General features: G+C 32.4%; 3 protein-coding genes across 8 annotated transcripts in view; 2 read left to right on the top strand and 1 right to left on the bottom strand.

Moving 5' to 3' along the window:
- The window catches only part of LOC116340844 (neural-cadherin), a 156,053-nt gene extending 150,089 nt beyond the window's left edge, over positions 1 to 5,964 (top strand). For all 4 annotated transcript variants that reach the window (XM_031767552.1, XM_031767551.1, XM_031767550.1 and 1 more), the window contains 3 exons: positions 216 to 425; positions 537 to 707; positions 780 to 5,964. In XM_031767552.1, coding sequence (XP_031623412.1) covers positions 216 to 425; positions 537 to 707; positions 780 to 901 — 503 coding nt within the window. In that variant the 3' untranslated portion in view covers positions 902 to 5,964. The remainder of the gene's footprint in view (positions 1 to 215; positions 426 to 536; positions 708 to 779) is intronic.
- A 216-nt stretch (positions 5,965 to 6,180) lies between these two features.
- LOC116341086 (neither inactivation nor afterpotential protein C) lies at positions 6,181 to 13,763 on the top strand. Of its 3 annotated transcripts, none has more exons than XM_031767950.1 (22): positions 6,181 to 6,276; positions 6,851 to 7,009; positions 7,097 to 7,303; positions 7,538 to 7,903; positions 7,990 to 8,120; positions 8,194 to 8,293; positions 8,362 to 8,637; positions 8,701 to 8,863; positions 8,984 to 9,084; positions 9,177 to 9,301; positions 9,381 to 10,222; positions 10,357 to 10,496; positions 10,562 to 10,735; positions 10,804 to 10,995; positions 11,071 to 11,177; positions 11,274 to 11,423; positions 11,763 to 11,872; positions 11,935 to 12,003; positions 12,321 to 12,508; positions 12,568 to 12,896; positions 12,960 to 13,179; positions 13,299 to 13,763. In XM_031767950.1, exons 2-22 carry the CDS (start codon positions 6,923 to 6,925, stop codon positions 13,656 to 13,658), a joined length of 4,437 nt encoding a protein of 1,478 aa, XP_031623810.1. In that variant the 5' UTR covers positions 6,181 to 6,276; positions 6,851 to 6,922; the 3' UTR covers positions 13,659 to 13,763. The 3 variants fall into 3 exon arrangements, with proteins under 3 accessions (XP_031623810.1, XP_031623809.1, XP_031623811.1); XM_031767949.1 differs by having other exon boundaries at positions 6,197 to 6,276; positions 6,779 to 7,009; XM_031767951.1 differs by lacking the exon at positions 6,181 to 6,276 and adding an exon at positions 6,329 to 6,451 and having other exon boundaries at positions 6,779 to 7,009.
- A 124-nt stretch (positions 13,764 to 13,887) lies between these two features.
- Positions 13,888 to 21,679, bottom strand: LOC116340783 (protein Wnt-10a). Its single transcript, XM_031767442.1, has 7 exons — positions 20,499 to 21,679; positions 17,907 to 18,054; positions 17,758 to 17,836; positions 14,916 to 15,135; positions 14,815 to 14,854; positions 14,620 to 14,730; positions 13,888 to 14,558 (listed from the first exon to the last, which is right to left on the bottom strand). Exons 1-7 carry the CDS (start codon positions 20,552 to 20,554, stop codon positions 14,016 to 14,018), a joined length of 1,197 nt encoding a protein of 398 aa, XP_031623302.1. The 5' UTR covers positions 20,555 to 21,679; the 3' UTR covers positions 13,888 to 14,015.
- Between the last annotated feature and the right edge of the window lie 4,048 nt (positions 21,680 to 25,727).

The following is a 25,727-nucleotide window of genomic DNA, read 5'->3' as shown; positions in this document are numbered from 1 at the left end:
TCTGTGAAACCTTTGGTCAATTGAAAAACAATGGAAATTTAATTGTTTCACGAGTTACAAATGAAATTGAAAAAGTTCATCGAGCTCATGGGAATTCAAGTTGACGCTCACAATTCCATTCGTTTTTGCTTTCAATTGACAAAAGAGTGGAACATTTTTACTCGTTTACTTGGTACAATTTTTAATTGTTGCTTTTCTTCCTCTTTTATGTTTAGTCCTTGTGCTCATATTTGTTGTGTACAGTCGACGACGTGAAGCACACATCAAGTATCCAGGTCCCGATGATGATGTGAGAGAAAATATTATCAACTACGATGATGAAGGTGGTGGCGAAGATGATATGACAGCATTCGACATCACACCATTACAAATTCCCATTGGTGGTCCGATGCCAGAGTTAACCAACTGTAAAATGCCGATCATGTGTAAGTGCTTTATGATTTTTCATTATGAATGTAAAACAATAACAGTAACAATAATAACTTTAAATAAAATACCATGAAAATGGTGCCTAATATTTCACATTTCAATTACAGATCCGGTAATGACATTGGGTCCAAATCAAGAGCCAAATGTTGGAATGTTCATTGATGAACACAAGAAGAGAGCCGACGCTGATCCAAATGCTCCGCCATTCGACGATTTGAGAAATTATGCCTATGAAGGTGGCGGCAGCACCGCTGGCTCACTCAGTTCATTAGCATCAGGTAATGTGAAATCAAGTTGATTCAAACAAAAGTAACGCAACATTTTTATAAATGAATGTTAATCTAATAAAGGCACTGATGATGAAGACCAAGAGTATGATTGCTTGGAGCGTTGGGGACCTCGTTTTGATAAATTATCAACCATGTACGGACAACGAACTGAGACAACAATACCTGAACTAGATGAACTATAAATTTCCAAAGATCAACTATACCGCATAAGTATTTATAAAGTGACATAAAATGATGAATTGCATATATGTCAGGAAAACGACTGAAGTCATCATCGAAAAGATAACGAGTAGCAGCAGCAAAAACCAATACAGTTTTTTTAAGAAATTAGAAACAAACATTACGATCAACTGCAAACAAGAGAAGAGAAAAACAATTCCACAACAATAAATTATGTTTATATTAATTCTTCTTAAGATTATGTCATTCAAGGCACTAAACAACACAAATCTCACACAATTTGAGCAAAGCATTTTCCTTTTTGTAATTATACAATTAAATAATAAGTAAACGAGATAGGAAAGCAAACAGTGCAAGCCAATCATTTTTACTTAACCATATGTAAACTCAATAACGTCTGATGATCATAGACTTAAACACGAGAAATAAAAACGGACAAATATGCAGTAGACTTAGAGCAAAAATGAAATACAAATACAAACAACTCTATATTTTCACCTGTTACAGAATTATTGAACAAACAACCACACACACACACATCCTACAATGACATTTTATAACCCGTTTCTTGTCTAACAGTTGAATATTTTTTTTATTTTCATTAAGAATTTTTAACAAAACTGACAAAATATTTCGCGATATAGCACACTTTTTTATATACAGTTTACTCTCAAATGCATTCGAATGTTTCGTTTCTTATTCAAAAGATAAAAAATTAACAGATCAATGATTTTGATGCTTTTTTCTAAAAAAGTAGAATCTCATTATTTGAACTGCATCATTTTTACGCGTAAAATCGATTTAAAAAAAATTCATTCAAATCTCATGTGTCTTCATTAACACACCGCAACATTTCGTATGTTCGATTATTGATGCAGAAGACACAAAGCTAATATGTCAAGTAAAAATTTAAAATTAAGTAAAAAGTTTTGAGCTGAAACCAAATTTCGAGTAAACAAATATTTAGTCGAATTCAGATTAGGAAAAAAAATGTAAAATTTTACTCAACGGATAAAAAAAAGTAAAATTTTATAGAAAAAAGTAAAGTACATATGTCACCAAAAAATATAAACATCAGTCGTTTTATGTACGTATTTTAAGTATATGAAACATTTTATGGGAAAAAAAAATTAATCAAATTGGTTTATAAGAATGAAAAAAAAACATTTGTCTGTCGTCCCAAGCGAACTTGGCCCATATTCTTTTAAAAAAAAGTATCATTCAATTAGAAATATTAAAAAAATGGGTTCCAAATAGAGAAAAAAACGCTTAACTTATACAATCCACGCGCCCGACTAATAGAAAATCCAATTACATGAAGAACGAGTAAAGAGGATTTTTTTGCCTAACGTTTAAATGTTATATGGTAATTGTAAATAGTTAATGATAATCAATGGTAAAAAAAAATTGAGCATTCACACATTTATTCATTTTGTTTTCCATTCGATCCACATCATCATCATCATTTATCATATATCACATATATATTTCATTTTTGACAATTATTGTTAATTCCACATAAATGTAATCGCACACTTTGTCATCGCGGTGATGCACACACCACAATCACATCTATAAGTAAATCTTTAATCGAAAATAGCAAAAATCACACATTCACTCACCCCACACACATTATAATAAATCATCATATTAATTTGTTTTAACAGGTTGACGTTCTGTATTGTCATATGTAGAAAACTATTTAGACACAGGTTAATGTTAGTCGCCGAAAAGACTATTAAAGTTAAGTAAAGGAAGAAGAAGATAAAAACCAGAAGGAAATAATGAATGTCGTTGAAAATGAGTAGATTTACCAAAATAATTACGTAAAATACTGTCAAATTCTCTTTTCAAAACAGTCACAAATTTTCTTTTATGATAAACTGATTTTAATTTAAAAAAAAACTATAATAGATAGTGATCAACCAACTTCCATCTGCAAATAATTGCAAAATTCATACAATTATCGTCGACATTCACAAATTTTTTTTTCGGTTAAATTATTCATCCAGTTCAGCGAAATACGAAAACATAGCGAATGTCAATTGAAATCTCCATTTCCATTTTATCCAGTCAAGTAAAACCAACCAGATAATGAAGAAAAATTATAAGTAAATCTTACTATTATAAAATTAATCCTCAGAGTAAATAAATACAAAAAAAAAAAATCATATATATGAAAATTATATTTAAATAAGGAATGTTATCTAGAAGCACTTGAAATAAAGTAATAAATAAAAACTATGTTACAGAATTGCATATTGACGTGAGAATAAAATGTAAAAAAATAAATATGGTCACCAAAATGAGATGCGTGTATGTACACTCGAATGCACATTCAATAAAGTGGATAATGCAAAGAACCATACAAATTGAAAATAAAAATAAATCACCAAAAAAATTACAATGAATATGGCATAAAACACATTTGAACGATGTTAACATTAACACGATATTAAGAAGTAATTGTTCATATAGAATGTGTGTGAGAATGGAATAGTCTTTTGAATTGAGAAAACCAATTAAACAAAATGAAATGATTGGCAATCGATAAAAAGAATACTATATTTGCCATATTGCAATCGTAGTTAAATTACATAGATTCGACTCAATTTATGAGCAAAACGTTAGTTTTTACACACCTATCATATATTTATAAAAGAATTCCATGTAGTTCATCTATCTAAACAAAAATGTATATTCGTTAAATTTTGAGAAAAGCGAATATCGATATTGACTCTTCCTCTCCTCCATCCAAGGTTTGAGCTATATTTCAACACTGCGAAAATACAAACCGAACAAATTCAAACACCTATGTCAAGTATTCACCAATCATTTTCAACATTTTCAATTGCACAATCCATTTTGACGGACGATAATTAAGACTAACACAAAATAGTTCATAAAATATATCAAAAGGAAATGCTCAATTTAAATTTAAGATTTGTTTATGATTTTTTAAAAGAAAAAAAAAAACAAACAAACAAAACTATGGTCAGTTTGTCACGTCTTTATGTCGTTCATTTCACGTATACCAAAGGATTTTTGATGGTTTTTATTTCATCATCATTAAGTTTAAATGCATTTTTAAACGAATTTTTCCGAAGTTTTTCTTCAATATGAGAATATCTTTTTGATTTAGACTTAACATTTTTTGAGAATATGAACATTGAACTTACATAATACATCGAAATCAATAAAAACAACTGCCGCGTTAGTACTAATTTTTCATAGTAAACTTTTACAAATCAATGGAAATATATACTGTAAAAACAAACTCTGGCGAGAAAAAAAACCACTCATGAACTTTCGAACGCAAAATCTTCACGCAGTTTTTATACCATTTATTTGACAGGTCATGCTCATGAGTAATTCCATATGATATGTTATTCAGCCATAGTTCCCATTTTTTTTTATTTTACTCAATTAAAAGACCATAGAAATGAGTTTCAATCAAAACTGATTAAAGAGGACGCAATTAGTGTATGTTATTAAACAGTTCAATTTATTAGTTTTCAATGCGACACAAATATTTGTGTCTTCTTTAAATTTAAGTGAGTTAATGGGCTAAAATTTCGAAATATCCTGTCAACCAAAAACCAAAAAGAAAAATGGACAAAATTGCAAATTAAATGCATTTTGAATGAAAGAAGAAAAAAAAGCAACAACAATATCTGATTCTGATCGATTCTCTCGGGCTATAATTCGGTTGGAGATAGAAAACAAAATGTCAACTCAAAATCGAGCGTGAAGCCAACGAAAAGATTAGTCATCGGTGTTCTCTTATGAATTTAGTGAACATACATTTTTTTTCCAAAGTCTTATTTTTAAAGTACGTAAAACTTCGGTTAGTGTTTTTCAATTTAAATGTAAACACCTTATTTCGCCAAGGGGCAAACTACTACAGTTTTGTAATTCTCATAATTCAATCTAGTACCTCGATAATTCCAAATAATTCTGTATAATTCCATACAATGCCGCATAATTCTCAATAGTTTTTGAAGTGTTTTAAATAGTTGCAACTAAACATGTTTATTTATATAATTTTTTTCGATGAATATTCATTTTTCAATGATAACATTTTCCATATTTTTTGTTCAAAGTTAGAATATTTAAATATTTTGTTTGAATTCATTTCATTAGTTATCATCGATTTCACAAAGCAAAACATTCAGCGCAAAAGAGAACTGACAATTGCATCTGAAGTGAGTGACAACTCTAATACATGCGCACACTACTCCTCTTCGTCTCTGTGATGTAAACGCTTAACGTACATGTCCTGATTGTGCATGTATTGTTTCTTTCACACAATCGCTTCTCTGTTTTGCATTGAATGTTTTGCTCCGTAAAATCGATGACAACTAATAAAACGAAATCCAACAAATTATTTTAATACAAAACTACACACACTTTTTACTATTAACAAAACTGTGGAAAAATGTTATCATTAAAATATGAATATTCATCGAAATTTTTTTTATAAATAAACAACTATTTAAAACACTTCAAAAACTGTTGAGAATTATGCGGCATTGTATGGAATTATACGGAATTATTTAGAATTATCGGGGTACTAGATTGAATTGTAAGAATTACGAAACTGTAGTAGTATGCCCCTTGTATTTCGCGCATTTTTTTATGTTTCATTATCAAACATTTTCATTCTTAACATTAGTTTTCTCCCAAATGCACTTAAGTTAGTATGTGTTACCTTCTGTGATTTTGTATATTATATTTTAATTTTGTTAAGACATTTCATTAAAATTTTTCGTTCAAATATATTTCACGAAGAAGAAGAAGAAAAGAAAAACTCGAGCATTGTATAAATAACCAAAAGCTGAACTATCATTAAAACCGAATAGAACTTCAGAAAGTTGTCATCAAGCATAAACGCAATTCATTGTTCCGTTTTTTAACTCCCTCATTATGTTTAGGCGCGCTAAATATGCAAAGATTCAACCACATTCATTGTAATTTTTATTAATTAATTTAAATAAAACGATGTAAGAAATTAAGAGACAAAATGAGAAAATAGCAGTTAAGGAAAAATAAAGTAAACACGTTAAATGGAATGGTTGTTTTTTTTTTCATCAAATATTTTACCTTTCCAGCTCTGTCTGTCCCTTTTTCACTTTTGCCCATCATTTGAATAGCTCATGTGTTCAAGGTAAGTATTTAATGGAAACGTTCTTTTCTTGTGGTAGTGAATCCGTATTATGCATGCAAATGCATTTTTAGGACTTCGTTGACACACTTAAAAAGTGAACACTTTGAAAATGTTCACATTACAAACTACATATTATTCCATCAAATATTTCAGTCAATTTTTGGATGTGGAATCGAACTGACTTCATTTTATTGCTGCGATTGTTTGAAAGTAAGAATTATAGTATCAATTCTGCATAACTTTTGCAAAATAAGCAAGTAGGCACCAGACTCAGTCAGATTAAAAAAAGAAGAAATTTTGAATACACAAGTACTGAAGATTTGAATTTGTTTGAAATATTTGAAAATCGTCTACATTCGAAAAGGTTTTAAAAGATTGATTAAAGGTTAATTATTATGTCAAGCCCTAAGTTCTAAATATACCAATCAATTAAATAGTAATTTTAACAATACAAATGTTTATAAAAAGTGATTTTTTTAAACGTTTTTAATATAATGGAAAAAAGAATCATCGTTTGATTCATGGAAAATAACTGCTGATTTTGTATTGTCTAATTAATTTAATCATAGTCGTGTCTGTTTTCTTTGTAATAAAAAACAACATTGAAACGGTGTTACTTGTTTTAAGCAAGTATGGTTTCAATGCGAAACTTTCGATAGTACAGCTAAGCGGATTTGTGTTTTTTTTTCCTTTTTTGATTATCTATATATAGTGCAAATACAATTAAGTCGTCTGTACTAACCATTTGGTAGGACAATAACAGAAATCCATTCATGTGCAATAGGTATAACATCAAAGTATTGTGGAGGTTTGAAAAATTCAATAAAATTGGCTTACATTAATTATCAACGTAAAAATGATGCACCTCAAAGTGGATTCACTGCCAGATCCAACGAATCGTTTTGATTTGGGTGAAGAAATTGCGACTGGCGTTTGGGCAAAAGTGAGTAATCGGAAATTTGTTAGAAAAGGCTTTGCAGGCAAATAATTCCTTTTTGTAAAATCGTTCTTTCGTTGATTGAAATAAAAGGTTTACAAAGCCATCGACAAAGAATCGAATGGCAAAACGGTCGCTGTTAAAATTCAGCCGTATGATGATGATAAACAACATATAATTGACGATGAATATCGTATTTTACGTGATTTCTCTGATCACCCCAACTTTTTGGACTTTTATGGAGTTTATCGCAAGCGTGTTACTAGTGGTGGAAGTGATGAGATATGGTTTGTTTTGCAAGTGAGTACTCAAGAATTTCATATATGCTTAAAAATCTCACCATTTTTTTAAACAAAAGGGATTGAATGTTGTAATTGTTAACTAAACGTGATACTTACTAGAAAATAGCCAATGTGGTACTTTAAAAGCAGGCCAGGCTTGCGACGTCATTTTTTTCCATTATTTATATTTTTTCGTATGATCGATTTCAATCCATTCGTTTGATAAACACAGATTTTATTAATGCACTTTTAGTACTGCGATGGTGGGTCGGCTATTGACTTCATAAAGCGTCTTCATTCCGTCAACAGAAGATTATCGGAAGAGCATATTGCATATATTTTGAGAGAGACCGCAAAAGGCCTGGTTAAAATGCACAAACATCATTTTGTACATCGTGATGTTCGTGGAAGTAATATTTTGTTAACATCCGAAGGTGAAGTGAAGTTGGCAGATTTCGGACTGTCCAAAAGTACTGGCAGCACATTCGGCAAACGAAGCACTTGCATTGGTTCACCTTCACACATGGCACCGGAAATGTTTGGCACTCCAGCAAAGAAAAACGAAGAACTATATAGTAGTCGCGTCGATGTATGGGCATTGGGAATAACAGCTATTGAGGTATTAGATTATTATCATTGGATCTTCTTTTTAACACCAATTATATTATCTATTGATACATTCCTTTGTAATTTTGTGATATTGAGATCGGCGATGGCGCTGCTCCATTTATGGATATGCATCCAACACGTGCAATGTTTCAAATTGTACGAAACCCACCACCAACTCTTTATCGTCCAGCCAATTGGTCACAAAACTACAATGATTTCATCGCTGAGTAAATACCCCCATTCATTATACATTTTTTGTTGAATATCAATTATTAAACTACGATAATTCATTGATCTTAGGTGTTTAGAGAAAAATCCAGACAACCGACCATTCTTAGTGGAATTACTCGAACATCCGTTCTTCACTGAGCTGGGTGGTCCTACCGGAAATGATCATTTTGTATGCCAACATTTTCGATGTTTAACATCCATTCTTAATCAAATTAATGTAATTATTCTTATAATTAGCTGTCATGCGAGATAAAACATTTGTTGTCACAAATTGATGTCTTGGATAAACTTCCAAAAGAAGAAATCTCAATCATAGGCGGATGCATAAAGAGATACAATGTTGATCCGGAAAAAATGTTAGTTGAAGATTTGTGTGCCTTGGACAAATTGTCTGAAGAAAGGATATCGGATCTCTTGAAGCAAAGATTGGAAAGAGGCGATTCGTATACGTTTGCTGGAGACGTTTTAATCTCGTTAAATTCAAACGAATTGCCGAAAGAGTTTCCACGATCGGTATGTAAAATGACATAATTTTTTTACCCACCGGTATTTTTATATTCCACTTTCTTAAATTAGGTTCACTCTAAATACAGTTGTAAATCTCGATCGGATAATGCACCCCATATATTTGCCGTTGCGGATAGCGCATATCAAGACATGAGCCATCATGAGGAACCTCAACATATTTTATTTGCCGGTGAAAGTTATGCCGGAAAAACAACACAACTACGACATGCAGGTTAGTTTACATTATTTTCGGTGTTGTTTTTCTTTCGTTACGCACAAATAAACTGAATTTCTCGCGATGTATTGATTTTCTTGGACCTGATGATGATTGGCAAAATATTCTGTGATGTAGTTGATCATTTGTGTTTTTTGGGTAATGGAAATCAAAATTGCAGCGATCGTGTACGAAAATCACTCGATATAGTTCATGCCCTCACAAATGCCGGTACACCGGTAAATAAATATATATTCACATCTACTATTGATTCTGACCATGACAACTTATAATAAGAAAAGATTTTAAAGGATGCAATTTGTGACACTAGGTAAATCCAGATTCAACAAGATGTGCTTTGCAAACACAGCTTACGTTTGGGACAACTGGTAAACTAAGTGGAGTGATATACAACGTATTCTTATTGGAAAAGTTGCGAGTATCGTCAACCGATATGTAAGTTTACGCAGATGGAGACGACCCGTATTATTTGTTCCGAATTCTTTGCTTACATTTTTTTTTAATTTGCTTTAAGGGATCAATCGAACTTCCATATCTTTTATTACTTTTATGATGCTTTGAGTAAATTAAATGAACTGGAAACGGTTCAGCTCGAAGCTGGCCAAAATTATCGTTATTTACGAGTTAGATCCGAACATTTGGACTGTAAGTTACCATATTGTCGTGATGATCCGGAGGGCAATGTTACAAAATTCCAAGAATTTGAAGCAAATCTCAAACTGCTGGATTTTGAAGACGAACAAATTCAATCAATTCGCAAAATTTTGGCAGCTATTTTAATTTTGGGAAATGTGAGATTTACTGAAGATGGTAAATATGCAACAATCGAAACTACGGAAGAAGTCCATAAAGTGGCCAGTCTACTTGCTGTTGATGAGAAAAAATTTGAATGGGCTTTGGTGAATTATTGCTTGGTTCAGGGAGGCATGGCTGAAAAACGTAAACAAACAAAAGATGAAGCTCGAGATGCACGTGATGTTCTTGCAGCCACAATTTATAGCCGCTTAGTTGACTGGATTATCTCGATTATTAATCAAAAATTTGCCTTTGGCCGGGCAATTTTTGGTGACATGCATATGATTTCATTGAATGACATGTTTGGTTTTGAGTGTTTGCCTCGAAATCACATCGAACAGTTGATGATCAATTCGTTGAATGAACAGCTACAATACCATTATAATCAACGAATGTTTACATGGGAGCTAAATGAGTTGGAGGAAGAAAATATACCGCATTCGGTATATAAATTTCATAACAATAAGAACACGGTTGATCATTTGATGTCAAAACCAAACGGTTTGTTCTTCTTTTTGGACGATGCAACGCGGGATCGTTTCAAATACGAGTTCATCACTGGTTTGTTCTGTTCAATTTTTTTTTCTTCATATTTTGAGCATTGTAAAGATTTGAAACTTGAATAATTTCTTTATTCCGTATTTTACCTTGTCGAGATTGATTGTCTTTATTTTTATTATTTTTGTCCGTTGTAGATACAATTGGCACTAATAAAAATTCTTATGTGCAAAGAGTAAGTGGACACGAGTTCAGTGTTGCTCATTACACCGGCAAAGTAACATATGATGCACGCTCGATGGGTGATAAAAACCGAGATTTCTTACCACCAGATATGGTTTGCAATTCCGTCTAGAATTTCAATTCTTATCTCTTTTAAATCATGATGAAAATATTTTCTAGATGGAAACTTTAAGAATATCTTCTGATGAAATTGTCAAACTTTTGTTTTTGAATCCACTTTCAAAAACTGGCAATTTAACCGTGGCTTACAATCACCAAATGCCAGTGAGCAAAGAAGACTCGAATAAATCCAAATGGGGTGCAGCGTTGGTTGCTGAAAAGCAAAAGTCAAAAGTATATAATTATATCTTCCATTCTCATGAGAAAACTGGAAATTAATAAAAAATTCAACAAAATTACAGTTAAAACAAAAGCTAAACACACTATCACATGGACAATACTCTCAAGTACATAATATGCGTACTTTGTCAACAGTTTTCCGATCGACTTCGTTGGAAATATTGAAAGGATTATCAATTGGTGGAAGTAGTGGAAATACTCACTTTGTCCGGTGCATTCGACCAACATTAGATTATAAACCAAGAGCTTATCATGTACGCTTTTGATAACAAGTTATTATTAGCGAAACTATAAATTAAATGCTATATAACGAATTTAAATGGTTTTAGAATGACATGGTATTTCAACAAATTCGTGCATTGCAAATTCATGATACAGCTATAGCTCGACAAAAAGGTTTTCCACAGCGTGTTTGCTTCCAGGAATTTATGAGAAGGTAATTTTAATTTTTATCTATTTTACATTTTGTTTTCTCATAATTACATATACTATTAATCCTTTAACAATTCTTACGCTTCACAATAATATTTAGATACAAGTTCTTGGCATTTGAATTTGACGAAAATGTTGATATGACAAAAGATAACTGCAGATTGCTGTTGATTCGATTGAAAATGGAAGGCTGGGCGATTGGAAAGACAAAAGTTTTCTTGAAATACTATAACGTTGAATATCTATCACGGTGATAAGAATAACATTACATTCTCTAGTCCTAATTTCTCCATTATTCAATTGTACTTCAGTTAAATTTAATGGACAATCTAATCGTCATTTTACGTTGAGTTATTGAGTTTTTGGCATAAAGTTAGACAAACTAGTATTATTGTGTCACAATTTGTGTGGCTTGAAACTGCCGGTTTACTTGAAATGAAGATACATTCGGTCATTAAATATTTCTGAAACTTCAAGAAAAAAAAACTAATTTCAATTGAAAAATTATCTTCATTTATTGATGAATAATCTTTCAAAGTTTGATCTTTAAATGAATAACTCAAGTAATAATTGTTATTATAATAAAAAGGTTATACGAAACTCAAGTAAAAAAGATCATCAAGGTGCAATCAATGATGCGTGCATTTTTGGCAAAACGAAATGTGGCGAGCAAATTGAAGACATTCCGTCAAGAATCGAGTGAGTATTTAGGCTTGTTAATACGCACCCCACATATGAGACTTTATTTTTGGTATTTTCAGTTCAAAAAGAGGCAAAAGTTAGTGATCATCATTTATCCGACGCTGACGCAGCACTTGCTATACAAAAAGGTATTTCGGATTCTGAAAGTGATTCCAACTTTTAATCAAATATATCGGATATGGTGAAAGTGATGTGTCTATTTTAATCATATAACGCAATTATAGTGTACTGTTAAATAATAAATAACCCAATAAAAGCAGATTTTAAGCTGTATGTGACATATCTTCGCGCGTATTGCTTTAAACGGAAACCGTCTGAGAGGTTATTAGTATAGGGTTTTAATATGTTGATGATGCACCGTTTTTGAACACGCTTAATTGAATTATTCGTTTGTTGTGGTATCTAATGCGAAATCGATATAATCCATTTTTTCATGTTTTCGAAGCTTATCGAGGCTATAGAGTACGTCAGACATATGGTCCTCTATTGAATGCGCGCACCGGTAAAATCGATTTTGAAACATCCAAATTCATTCGACCTTTTGCAAAGCGTTGGAAAGTCAAATCAATATTCCAAATACTTTTACTTTATCGTTCGGCACGTTATCAGGATTTAGTAAATCTAACGCAACAGGTTCGATTTTTTTCTTTCAATCGTTAATGATCGAAAACTGATTATTTTATTTTATTTAGATTCATTTGTATAATCAAGCTGCTGTGGCAAACATAAGGCAATATAATGAATGCATGGAATTGGAAAAAGTTGACCCAAGAGAGTCAAATCCAGCTTTATTGGGAACAGTACGTCAACCTGTTCGAAAACTACCATTTCGCTTGGATGAGATACCATTTTATGATACAAATTACATGTGCGATCCGACAACCGGTCAATCATTAGATCTGGGCGATGAGTCAGACCAAGAAGATTGGGATGCTCCATTGCGGCGCACTGTTAACATCTCAAGTCATATTATCAATGCATCTAGTATATCACCTGGCCACAGTGCAAACAAATACCAAAGGTAAAACGTTAAAGGTTGCCGTTTTTTGTCTCTAATTTTGTATTATATTCATTCTGAAAATAGAATTATTCCCGGAGATGAAGTGTCTCGTCATTTTTCATCTCCCATGCGTCCAGCTGTATACAAAAGCCGTGCAACATCGCCAACTCCACGAAACCCAATCATACGTTATGAAGCCCCCGAACGTTCAGCAATTAATGCAGATTTGAGTGCCGTTAAAGGAAAATTGAATCCAGTCAAAGAATTACAATTGTTGGCCCGGCAGAATTCAGCAAATGATGAGGTATATAATTCAATTCATTTTATTGCTTTTTTCACAGATTTTCGATTAATTTATTTCCATAAAACATTTGTAAATGAGAAAAAAACTATTGAAAATATCTTCTATTTGTTCATTCAAAGAATAATGAGGACGCACCGCCGTTCAATTTCCAAGGGATGTTACGAAAAACACAACACCAACGCGCATCGATGAAACGAAATAAAGAGAATGGAAATGACGGCGACAATTCACCTACCAATGGAAATATTGTTTATTCATCCGCTTCGTCCGCAAAGGTAAACTTTGACTTTGATGAAAATGATAATATACCACCACCGGTGGCGCCACGTGTGAAAGCTCCAGTTCCATCCGAACGAAAATTATGTTTTGGTGAAAGCACTCTTCTCGGCGGCGACGATGCTCTTCATAACATTGGAACGTACGTTAGTGAAGAAATTCATCCTGGAATCATGCTTGAAGGATACGCGATCGAATTTTAAATTATTTTATCTTCTTCATGTCTTATACATGATAATTTATACCTATTGTTTATGTATTGTTTAAATAAATGTGCTATATTGAGTACACACACAAAAATACTACAATTTTAAGTTTTTTTTTTCTCAACTCGACTACCGTTTAATTATTACTACTATTATCGAAGAGTAAAACTGAAATATGAATTTAAATCCTAACAAAATGGACAACATTTTAGGTATCTAAATTAACATTTTGACATGGACGTATGACATTTGGCACGGTTTTAAGATAAAAGGATGAAATAGGAATCTATTGAATCGAAGGGTATGATTAGAGGGATTTGTTTTTATTGTAAAATCTATATTGGTTGATTGTTTTTATTTGCAAGTGCTAATCCATTCATCGTATATACATGTTTCGCATTTAACATGACAACACCATTGAAATTTACAGGCGCATTTCTCGACGCGATGTTCTTTGACTAAATTATAACCACGACCGCAGCACATTGACGAACAGCTTCCAACACCAGTTGAGTTGAGATTGCATCTGCGACCACTTGTTCCATGGATGTCAGCCAATGGATCACGATCACAAAATGTTGGCGAACGCTGGTAATAAAATAATGTATTTTCATTTGCTTTTTCACTGGAACGCATCGACGAGTGTTTATTGAAAATTTTTCGAGGGGATCGAATCGCATTTCGACTGCGATGTTTACCACCAAATCGATTTGATGGTATTAATGCCTCACCATTTCCCATATTCGATTGATTCACTAAAATTGCATTGCGAAACATGTGCTTCAACACTTTGCCAACTATTCGAAATTCAGGAGCTGACTTCCAACACGTTTTTAATTGACAAGATCCACTCAAGCCATGACACTTACACCGAATCTGCATATTATTCGCCACTGCCTAGAAATTTCCAAATGTGTTAGAAATGTGTTTACTAATAATCGAAATTTTGATTATATACCATGCGTCCAACGTGGTTATTATGTAAGTTGATTTTTGACTGAATGTCTCCGGCCTTTTCGAGTGAATCCAAAAATAATTCAGAAAATTCAATGCCAAAGTTCATATCAGCCTATATTATTTTTAAATGAAAGAAAAATGAGTTTAAAAGTTATGTTCACTAGAATAGTAACAAAAAAAAATTATATTATTATACCGAACACCCGCCCCATTTCCATTGATTGGACGCTTTCAATCTGAAAACAAATCACAGTACAAAACATGAGTTTATGATGAACTAAATTATTGGAATATTACCTAGGTGTGGGCGCTGCGTTAATAATACGGTTGTCAATTGTTTGAAAGAAATGCTGTTTATCCAGCTCCAAATATTTGCGTAACGATTTGGTAAGTCCTTTTCGATTAACGGACGGATCACATCCGCATGAAATTAATCGACCTTGGCTACAGCTTCTGGCGATGCTTTGTACAGTTCCAGCCGCTGAAATGGCGTATGCAAATGCACTCTCCTTGTAGCCTATTATTTTTTTTTGTTTTTGTTTAGGGGGAATGAAAGAAACAAACAAGCTTTCAATGAAAATAATGTCAATGAATGTAACGAAGACGTTCTGAGTGGAGAAGATAAATCTTCAACACGTCTTCATTGCCCTCTTCATGGGCATTGCATGTGAAAAGTGTGCGAAAAACCAAAAATGCAAAATAAGTCGAAATAAACAAGATGAAATGACAAAAAAAAAACGGTACATACACACAAACGATGATTTTTTTTCAATTGTTTATCGCTCTTGTTATGTGGCCTTTGTTCGACGTTGACACATCGGAATGTATTGTTTTTTTTTGCATTTACATTTTATTTGAATTTTCTGCTCTGCCTTTGACATTCAGCCCATTTCGATTTGAAAATGTGTGAAACTAGTAAACCGAAAAGAAATGGCTTCTTCCAATGAAATTGCACTCAAACCGCGACAACCGCAAACGATAATTTACATAATTGCAAAGCGCAATCAAAAAATGACATTTACGTGCGGTTTTGAACATAAAACTACTGAAGAAGATCTACGTAAATCCTTTCGTACCTTTAGAGCTACTGTGTTCGTTTAAAATGTAAATGAAATTTAAAAAATAATCTTTCCTTCATACTTTTCCATCCTAATGTGTCTGTATATTTCCGCTCTATCCAAAAATATCCTTTATTTTGACTTAAAAACACATTGCAGGCTTGCTTCTATATATTTCATTGATAGTTTCGTTATGTATTTATAAAAAAATAAAATAAAATTTACAATTAAATAAGTAAGGAATTTGCGGCCAAAGAAAAACAAAATCTGTTCCGCTAGCCTTATTCCATTTAATTCCTTGAAAATTATGTACATTTTATTGATATTTAAATGAAATGCGCTCAATTGAATTTATTGCCTGTGGCCAATAAGCAAAATCAAACCAAATTTATGCAAAACCCGTCACAGCCAGTTAAGCAATACAATGCAAGAACAGTGTATGCCATTCATTTGAATATTTATCGAATGCATTTCACCATAAATATTATCCAAAACCAATGGAATCGTAAGTAGCAGGCACGTTGCAATTCATTCGACAGATTGACATTTTGTCGTCGTATTTCAATGTGATTTCTTTCGGGTGCGGATGCAAATGTTTATATGTGTCTGAGAGATAGAGAGAGAAATCCAAGTCTTGGAGAGATTAGTGTATTCGTTTTGGCTTGCGCGCATTTATTTTGTCGATGCTGTAAATTTATGGATTTATCACTAGGCAAATATCGAACATTCAACATTGATGGTGCATACTGCATAATCGGCAAACATTTATATAACTTGTTAAACAAGTGAAGTACCTTTTTCCGATGCTTAAATCACTATGATTTTATTATGGGCCAAGAAAACGCGCATTTATCGCAAGGAAAATGGTGAAGGAGACGCTCTCATTCGAAGGCATAATATAACCACGTCATTGATTTCGATCAAAAGACGATTTAATGATATGAATTGGTTTTTCTTGAATATGTGCACAAGGAATTTTCCAATTCGCTTTGATGCGGTTCGCCGTTCACGGTTCGCTGTGCAGTGTTTCGATGAATTGTCATTGAAGTTTCTTCTTAGAAAACAACCAATAGCAATTTCGTAGTGTCACATTACTTTGCGGTCAACAACACATTTCGGCTTCATTTACTTTGTGAGAGGTTTTTTGCATTTGTGGCAATGCAATTTTCATAAAATTTAACTGAAATACATTTTGACAATAGATTCAGATATGTATCTCAACCGACTTTGATACGAGAGAGAAATCATTAAATCGGAAGTATGTTACGTATACTTTGTTTCCACTTTGTGGAATACTGTTTGGGAGTAGATTGAGCTTAATGCTATTACATATCAGTTAAGTAATGCCGATTTTTTGGATCCAATCCAAAAAATATTAAATACGATGTTTCAGTATGTAAAATGCCATTATCACTATAAGCATCAAGCAAAGTTTTCCAGGTGTTTTTTATGCATTTGCAGAGCCGGAGGAGCACTGAAGAGCAAAAAGTCAGTTGCGAAATATTGTTAAATTATTTAACATTTATTTATTTTTTTGCTTCTCTGACTAGAACTTATGCCATCGTCGTTAGTTCAGTCTCTTAGCTCATTTCGTCGTGTTTGTAAATAATGTAATAATTATGTATTTTTCGATACGATCAAATTTTATGAATGGAATGCATGACTAATTTGCTTTGAGTTTAAGTATAAAACGATTTTCATTTTTTTGTCGTTATTTTGTGGCGTGTGTGTCTTTTTTTTATATAAATTGAAATTTATATGCATGATTTGGTGCAATGTGCATTCAAAATCAGAAAGGTCAAACCTCCAACAAATCTTATGAGTTTAGCTCGCGCACTTTACGCCATTCAATACAAGTGTGACCAATTGCATTCGATCGACTTTTCTTTCACGTTTGTTCAGGAAAGTAATCAAATTTAAATTAAGTGATTAAATTCCAAGTGATTTCGTTTTTCTTTCACTTTTTCTATCCAATTATAACCACACACATACATACAACTACTATTAAAATCGATGATTTTTCAATTTTTCCGTTTGTTGTACCCAACGAACAAATAGTTTAACCAATCAACGTGGCTAACCTTTTTTGAATAGATTCGATGTGAATGGATTGCGTTTCTTTATATTTAGTGATGAACAATTCCAACGATGCCACTGAAACTGAAGATATCGAATTTGAGTTAGATGCATTCGTGTGGGGACGAATAGGTATACAAATGCATGCACATACCTGTAATTGACACTCACGCCTGGCCAAATCCAAACCGTCTAATGCAGCGATGGTAACATCATTTGCCTTATAGCACAAATCTAGCTGCTCACGTGTTAGACCCATAATTCGACAATTTGATCGAATATCCGATGAACTGTACATAATTCTGAATGTCGAGAAAATGAAGAACAAATAAACAAATTTGAATAAAAGGTTGAACAAACGATACAAAAATCGATGGGCGACAACCAATGTTTTGATGTAATTTCCTTTTACTTCTTTCTTTTTCAACAGACATAATTCTTTAATTAATACAAGCAATCAATTTGTTATGTAAATAACAACATCACTTGCTCAGGTCATAGACAGATACTTGGATGCATTCCACGCAACCAACATCAAACAAAATAAAAAGTATAATAATGCAACACTTCAACTGGATTCACGCATAATCCACTTGTAGGACCAAAAACGATACGCCCCGACTATATTTGCATATCAAACGATGATACTCGCCTGGTTTTTTTGCAATTAGGTGCAATATTCTTCCGTTTTAAGTGCGAGTTGGTGTGTGGAAGCATTCTCTTAAACAAAACCAAATTGAGAGTACTGCTTTTCACAAAGCGAGTGCAAAAATGTTCTGCTGGAATTTATTGCATACGTAACATGGAGATCTCTTTTTTTATCATTCTTGTCGCAATTTGACTTGTGAATATCCAATTTCCCACGTCCTATGATTCTTTTTCTTATTTGGATCATCGTCGGTCGTATGCGAACACACATAAAATCGAAAGAAAAAAAAATCCACCACAATGCAAAAAATGCATTATGATTATTTAGAATGTTCAAAGTTGTTGAAGTTATTTCTTCTTTTTTTTACTCAGTTGTTTTTTTTCTCTTTCAAATGTTCCATAAAATTCATGGAATTCAGCAGAATGTTCACAAATCGTTGCAATGCGATAATCTCTTGTGGAACAAAATACACACAAAAAATCAAGAACCAAAGCAAAGGGATCAAGCAAAATCTCAACTCATCTCTTGCAGTTAATTAGCTTTGTGACTTCAAAGATCTACAACGAATTCATCGCATGAAACTTTTTCAATAATTGTAACTTCGCTCGCTTGAAAATCGTGTAACTTCGCTTGCTCTTATGCCACCGTAAAAAAAAACAACGTTTCGACATCAAATTCAACACAGAATATACAACAACAACAAGAAAAAACTACTCTTTGTGTAAATTGTTTTATTTTATCAATTTAAATGTCTGGTAAATTAACAAAAAATTCTTTTACAAAAGTCTATAAGTCTAAGGCGAGTTTCATATCTTGCATTTTCCTTTCATCTTTCTCCCTCCAAGCATTCGTGCATTCTTCGATGAAGTTTCTTCTTTGTAATATTAAATTTTCAGTTCTTCGACTTTTCGAACTGCGATTCAATAAGATAAACGCTTCCATTTTACTTTTAATATTCATATTTGAGACCTGGCTCTCAAAAAAAAATACATCGGAATAGGTTTTGGAAAAAAAAATTCGGTTGCGCGATTTCAAGGGACGATGATCTCAATTCTTACACGAATGAAACTACTACTAAATCAGAAGCTATCGAGAATCAAGCGCCAGCGATTCAAACAATAAATTTTAAATTTTTGCAATATTGCAGAAAATGTCAGTTTCAAACCACAAATCGAAAGAATTTCGACGACAAATTTCGATGAGAACCAAGTTTTCACTAATTCTCACATGTTGTGTGATTCACAACTACCGCATTGACCTTTCGAAGAGACGAACTATTCGGAATCACAAATAATTTATTGATCATACCCAAATATCGGCTACTTTTTTTTTGTTAAATCGACTTCGTTTTTTATTAAAATCATACAAAAACATCAAACTTTTTACGTCATGATTCCGAATTTTGTCGGTCTCGCTCTTTACATAATGCAAAGCAGCATTTTCAATAAAAATAAAATTCAAATTTGTGCAATCGCAATGGAATTGAATGCTTCGATTTTAATTATCGGCATAATGTTTATTTACCTCAATTGATAAGTGTATTTCTTTTACTTATTGGACGATTTTTATTTATTCCCTTTTCTCAATTTTGGCAACACATGCTCTTACATTCTCACGATTGTTATCACTTAAAAACACAACCTAAATATTGATACTCGTATTCAATTTATTTGTAGATAATTTCATCTCTTCTATTGCATGTGATTCGGCTTCATTGAATGAGCTCCTCGTTTTTTTTTTATCATATATAAAATAGATTCCATTAATTAAATGTTTTCCAATTAGAATATTCATCGAATCGAAGTTTATCGTTGCAAATGTAGATAAGAATAAAAGAAGTGCGTGTTGCTTTTGGTTTCGAATGTAAAGTGTGTTGTTCCAATTAAGGCAGGATAAAACTTATTATGAAATAAAGGCTAAATGCAAATGAAATGCACTGATAACGAATTGATTTTTTCAACACAAAATTTAACACATTTTAAATGTACTGAAATATTTGCTTGTGTTCAATTTTGAATGTGTCTGTGTGTTTGTTGAAATGAACGAAAAGTAGAAATTTAAAACGTGTTTGAAGAAGAAATGTTTTGTTTCGATTACCTTTGAAATAGAACTAAAAGGAACGTAGCAATTACTGGTTCAGTCCACCGTGCCATATCTCAAGCTGCGCCAAATTATGTTATGCTCATTTTAAATATAATGACTCAATTTTCGAAAGCAAATGTAAAACTAATTTTAAATTCGGTCCTTTTATTTAGATATTCTTTAGATAAAGTTCACTTTCTTATTCATTTTATTTGATTATTTTTGGTTTATTCACACATAGAAAATTATAGAATCTCAACAAGAAATAAAAGGCAATTTATCATTGTTTATTTTATTTTTCTTATTTTGGCAATTATTCAGCACAGAAAATTTCCCACACTTCCTTTTATCGAATTTCTCATGATTCACAATGAATTCAAAGGAATTGCACAACGACTGAAACTTATCACAAAACAAACGAATTGAAAACAATGCGCGCTGGGTACGACGATGTCTACACACCAAATGGATGGTTTATTAGCTCTATTGTTGTTTATTGCTACGTTTTGGTTTTTGTTGGAAATTTCCCCGATCACATCATTTTCATTCATCAACCACGCGCGAGATTGATGCTGCTGTGTGTGATACATGTGCTGTGTGATGCGTTTTCTCTGGACTCTGTTCATTTATGTGCTACGAAAATATTGTAAACGAAAGCACCATAAGTTCGGCAGCCGATGGAAACAAGATGCACGTTAATTTTTGTGATTCGTTGATGCTTTGCATGGTTTTGTTATTGTTGTTTTTGTTTTTAGATATTTTCACGCGCATCAAGTCGATTCGGTAAGAATTTTTTTTTTTTTTTTTGGTTTGAAATTGCAAGCAGAACAATATAGAAACACACATTAAAGCATCATCACATTTATTGAATACATTCAATATACACCAATATATACAAAACTGCGGAATGCATTGATTCGATGTGTGGTATTCTTCTGTTGGTTGTGTATTTGTTTGTTGCCGACAGTTTTCGGTCGAATTAATAGCACGTTGTTCAGTTATTCTGTGTTTTGCAGTGAAAAACTTTTTTCACGTCTTGCCATACAACGAACGCCTTAAGATCAATAATCATCATCATCGCTTGTTCAAGTGTTTATGCGTTGTTAAATGTATTTGCGGTTTTGCCGCATCGCAGTATCGCGCAAAATAATAGAGGTAGAGTTCGCGGTCGGAACTGGTATTGAACGATAGTGAATTTTGGCCGCTGGGTGGGAATCTATTCAGAGCGCTTTGATTGGTAGTATATATACACTTTATTCATAATATCAACATTCTCACTTAAATCAACAATAATAAACTCGTTTTTGATTCGCTTCAGCAAAACAAGCTCACACACTCGCTTCCTTTTAACACTAATTTCAATTTAATATTTCGCTTGATATGCACCAACGATTCGATCTTGTTTTGTCAACAGTCGAAACACAACTGAATTGAATATTTTGATTCTACGATTGCACAAACATTTTGTTTTGTAGTCAAATTGCTATCACGTAAATTTCTGACATCACTGAATATTTTCTGTATCCTAACCGTCTCCATGTTTATGCTTACTCAATTTACCAATGGAAAAACTGTAATTTATTTCATCAACCAAAAAATAAACAGGATCTATCTGTAGCACTAACTTTTCCGCACTTTGGACCATATCCATATATGCATTCCATGCATCCAATACGATAATTAGGGAAATTCTCATTTTTGAACAAGAGTTCTATATCATAATCTCAAGGTAACTAGACAGTACATTTTAAATGTAGCTGAATCATGAAACGCAATGTTCTTTGGGCGATAACAATATTTTTACCGTATGTGTGTGCGGGAAAGCAACAAGGCAATATTACAATTTTATTTTTATACCTCCACTTAGTATCTCTTATACGTACTTAAAAACATGACATAGACAACTGACACTAGAATAACAACAAAAGTAACAACAATAAAAAAATGTGTATCATGACAAATGCACCCCTTTTATCTTGATGAAAACGAAATTTATTCAACGATTAAAATCAATGGGAATGCAGTGGTTGTTTTATGTACGGATGAGAATTATTATGACGCCGTTTTGGTAGCGTTCTTCTCTTTTAATTTGGGAAATAAAATTGAGAGTTCGTAAAAAATATACACAACTGTAATACAACATTTTTGTATGATGCAATTGTTAAACGAAAAAGTATGTCATATGTTCTATATGCGATCAGATGGAATAAGCCTGATTTATCCTTTGTAAATAGGGTGGACATTTTGGTTCAACACATGTGAAAAGGTATTATGCTCTACATTTACTGAGATTAAATTGTAATTACAAAGCACAAATGGCTAATAATATAAAATGCATATCAAGATTGAACAATGCGTTAAGGTAATCGTTCACAAGATTTATTTCAATTTCATACCATGTTTTTGTGAATTTTATGAACCCACGAATCCAATGTCAAATCGACGTACATTTGGAGTGATATGTCAATCGGAACTCACATAATCTTAATCAACAGTAACGCAATTTACTGAAATCAAATGCAATTCAGTGAATAAATTAGCATGGCTTCCCTTTAGGCGCAAAGTCTTATTTCGCAACACATGTACTAGTTACTTGATCTGATATCCAAATGTGAACCTGAATAAATCATTTAGAAACGCTCAAACTTTATTGCATGCATAAAATATTTAGAAAAAGGTCAAAAATGGCGTCATAATTAAATTATGCATTTATTTCCAATACGTTTTTTCTTCGTTTTAGTTAATAAGAAATTAGATGAATTAAAATGTTGCATTTTTTTGCTCCAAGCAAATGGACTTTGTAATACAAAGTTTGTATTTGTGGTTACAACTGAAAAATTGCATTGGACAGAATTTTTTATCTATTCATAACAATCAAATCAAACTAATGTTAAATGTAAGCCTTCGGGCCAAAAATGGAGTCGTTGAGTCGAATCATTTACAAGTGCATTTACTTTATTAAGATTTAGTTCTATTTACATTTCAATATGTCTAACTACTTAAAAGCAGTCATAACACATGACACAGTGTCATTATAACCACTGAGTCATGTAAATTTGAAAAAAATGTCAGTCAATCATCGTCAAAGGATTGAAATGGCACAGCAAAAAACAAGTAACAATATCAAACATTTAGTTGGTATGAACGAAGACTTTCGACCACATCCAGCTATGTTATTTCATAAGAAAATATTTCAGGTAAAATTTGATATATATTTGATACCATTAAAAAGAGATGAAGATTGAGAATCATCAATATCTGGTTCCCCTTAAGGCAAATATGTTCCATATTATGCTCCAAGCTCCGCCTATATTCTTTCCGCTATTTTTTTATATTAATTTGAAATATGAGTTGAAGTATTAACGCCCACCTACACACAACGCGTCGTGTAAACAACGCATGAGTTGACAATGTAACGATGCATGCACATAATATACACATCATTCTGTGTTTGGATGAATTCTTATCTGTGATTACATTCGGTAAAATAATAATTAGTCTTCATAATTAACAGTTAGTCATCGGTAGGTTTTTTTGGTTGAATTCAATTAAGAAATCCCCAAGTGAAATCAACACAACCGAAAATACTCATTGTGAGAAGACATTAAACCAATTTACACCTCTTTTGTTTCGATAAACTCGACAAAAGGTTTTCTCTGAATTTTTTTTTAGTCATAACAAAAAGGCGAACTGAGAAAATGTGCAAGTAATCATCTAATAATAGCTGTATTGGTCATGATCTTTCTACATTTTTTTTCATATTCTTTCATTGTAATGGATGTGCTGTCGCGCCATAATGTAGGTACATGAATGAGGTAACGTTTCCCTTTTATAAAAATGAAGAGGAAAAATGTTATCACCAAATCTAAATCTTGAAATAATAACAAAATTATGAGTTTTACATCCTGGCTAGACTCGCAAAATTGCGTTTAACACTTAATGAATGGGATAGAAAAAAGTAAAAATAAATCGGATCATGAATTACCAGAATTTAGTGTTAAATTAGGTACAAAATAAAGACTAAAAAAGTCGAATATGAGATCATTCATAAGCATTTTCAACATTTTATTTATTTTATGTGTTAATTTGTGTCATTCCGTTTGGAGATGGGTGCTGAGAGAGAGGAAGAAAGACACTGAATTATGAGCATGCACAAAACGTCGAACATTTTTCGTGTGAAAACAAAAGAATGATTCATACGATTGAATGAACAAAATTGGCATGCGATTCCATGAAAGAAATAAAGAGAGAACAAACAGTTACAGGAGTTATGGTCAATTTATTAAGCAATTTAGGTAAATAGATAATCTGGTATAGAGCATTCATTAGACAGACATTAGCCGACTTAAACCCAACTCGTGGTGTTATTATAATTATATACTTTTCGATGCTTGAGAATCTTTTCGTTGGATGTCTCATGCAAATGTTCACACAATAGACGATCACCAATGGATAAATTTCTTGTGAATTCAAGTTAATTCCATACCATCCAACTCATACAATGATATATATACGTATCATTTCTGCATGGAACATCATCTTCGATGTTCTCCAAATTATTTTGCTTGTGGTGAAAATTCCAATTTTAGGCACATTTAAAATGTTTCTATTCACAAGATCTCTGCTGTCTCTTTTTTCTTTCTGCATGCTGATCATCGTGACATGACGAATATATATTCGATCGTGCTGCTCAAGCATTTTGATAGTGTGCAAAATCTGAATATGCATACATATAATTTGTGTGTAGCATTGTGTGAGGTCTAACACTTTTTAAACTGTTTGCCGTAAATAAAAATCGGCGATCGATATTAAACTGTTTTACGAATGAATTCAAAATGCTGAACACACAAGAAAATGTGATTCACTGGAATCAGTAGAGTGTTATTGTGTCTATAGATCTCACAAATGATAGCCTATGAAATTGATTTCAAAATAAATGTTAATGTTTTCAATAATCTTTGCACAAATGTGCAGTCTATCAAAATAATAATTTCATAAATACAGAGTGGGTCAAAATTCCATACACCAAAAATTCTGGTCCAAGAGAGTGAAAAATAGAAATCATGTTTTAACTATTCTTGCAAAAACCGTTGATAATGTTGTTTCGTTCTGAAAAAAAAAAAAAAAAAAAAAAAAAAAATGTTCACAGAAGTGTGTAGACGTTTTCATTTTTCAACAGCTCCACATGCCACATCTCTATTGACTTGTATGCATCGTTGTGCACACTACATATGTGCTCTTGTT

Source organism: Contarinia nasturtii, unplaced genomic scaffold (genome assembly GCF_009176525.2).
Source record: "Contarinia nasturtii isolate CC-2019 unplaced genomic scaffold, AAFC_CNas_1.1 Cnas_scaffold_695, whole genome shotgun sequence".
In the NCBI taxonomy this organism is placed as follows: domain Eukaryota; kingdom Metazoa; phylum Arthropoda; class Insecta; order Diptera; family Cecidomyiidae; genus Contarinia; species Contarinia nasturtii.
The sequence above is the reverse complement of the archived record's forward strand: the minus strand, read 5'-3'. Positions and strand labels throughout refer to the sequence as shown.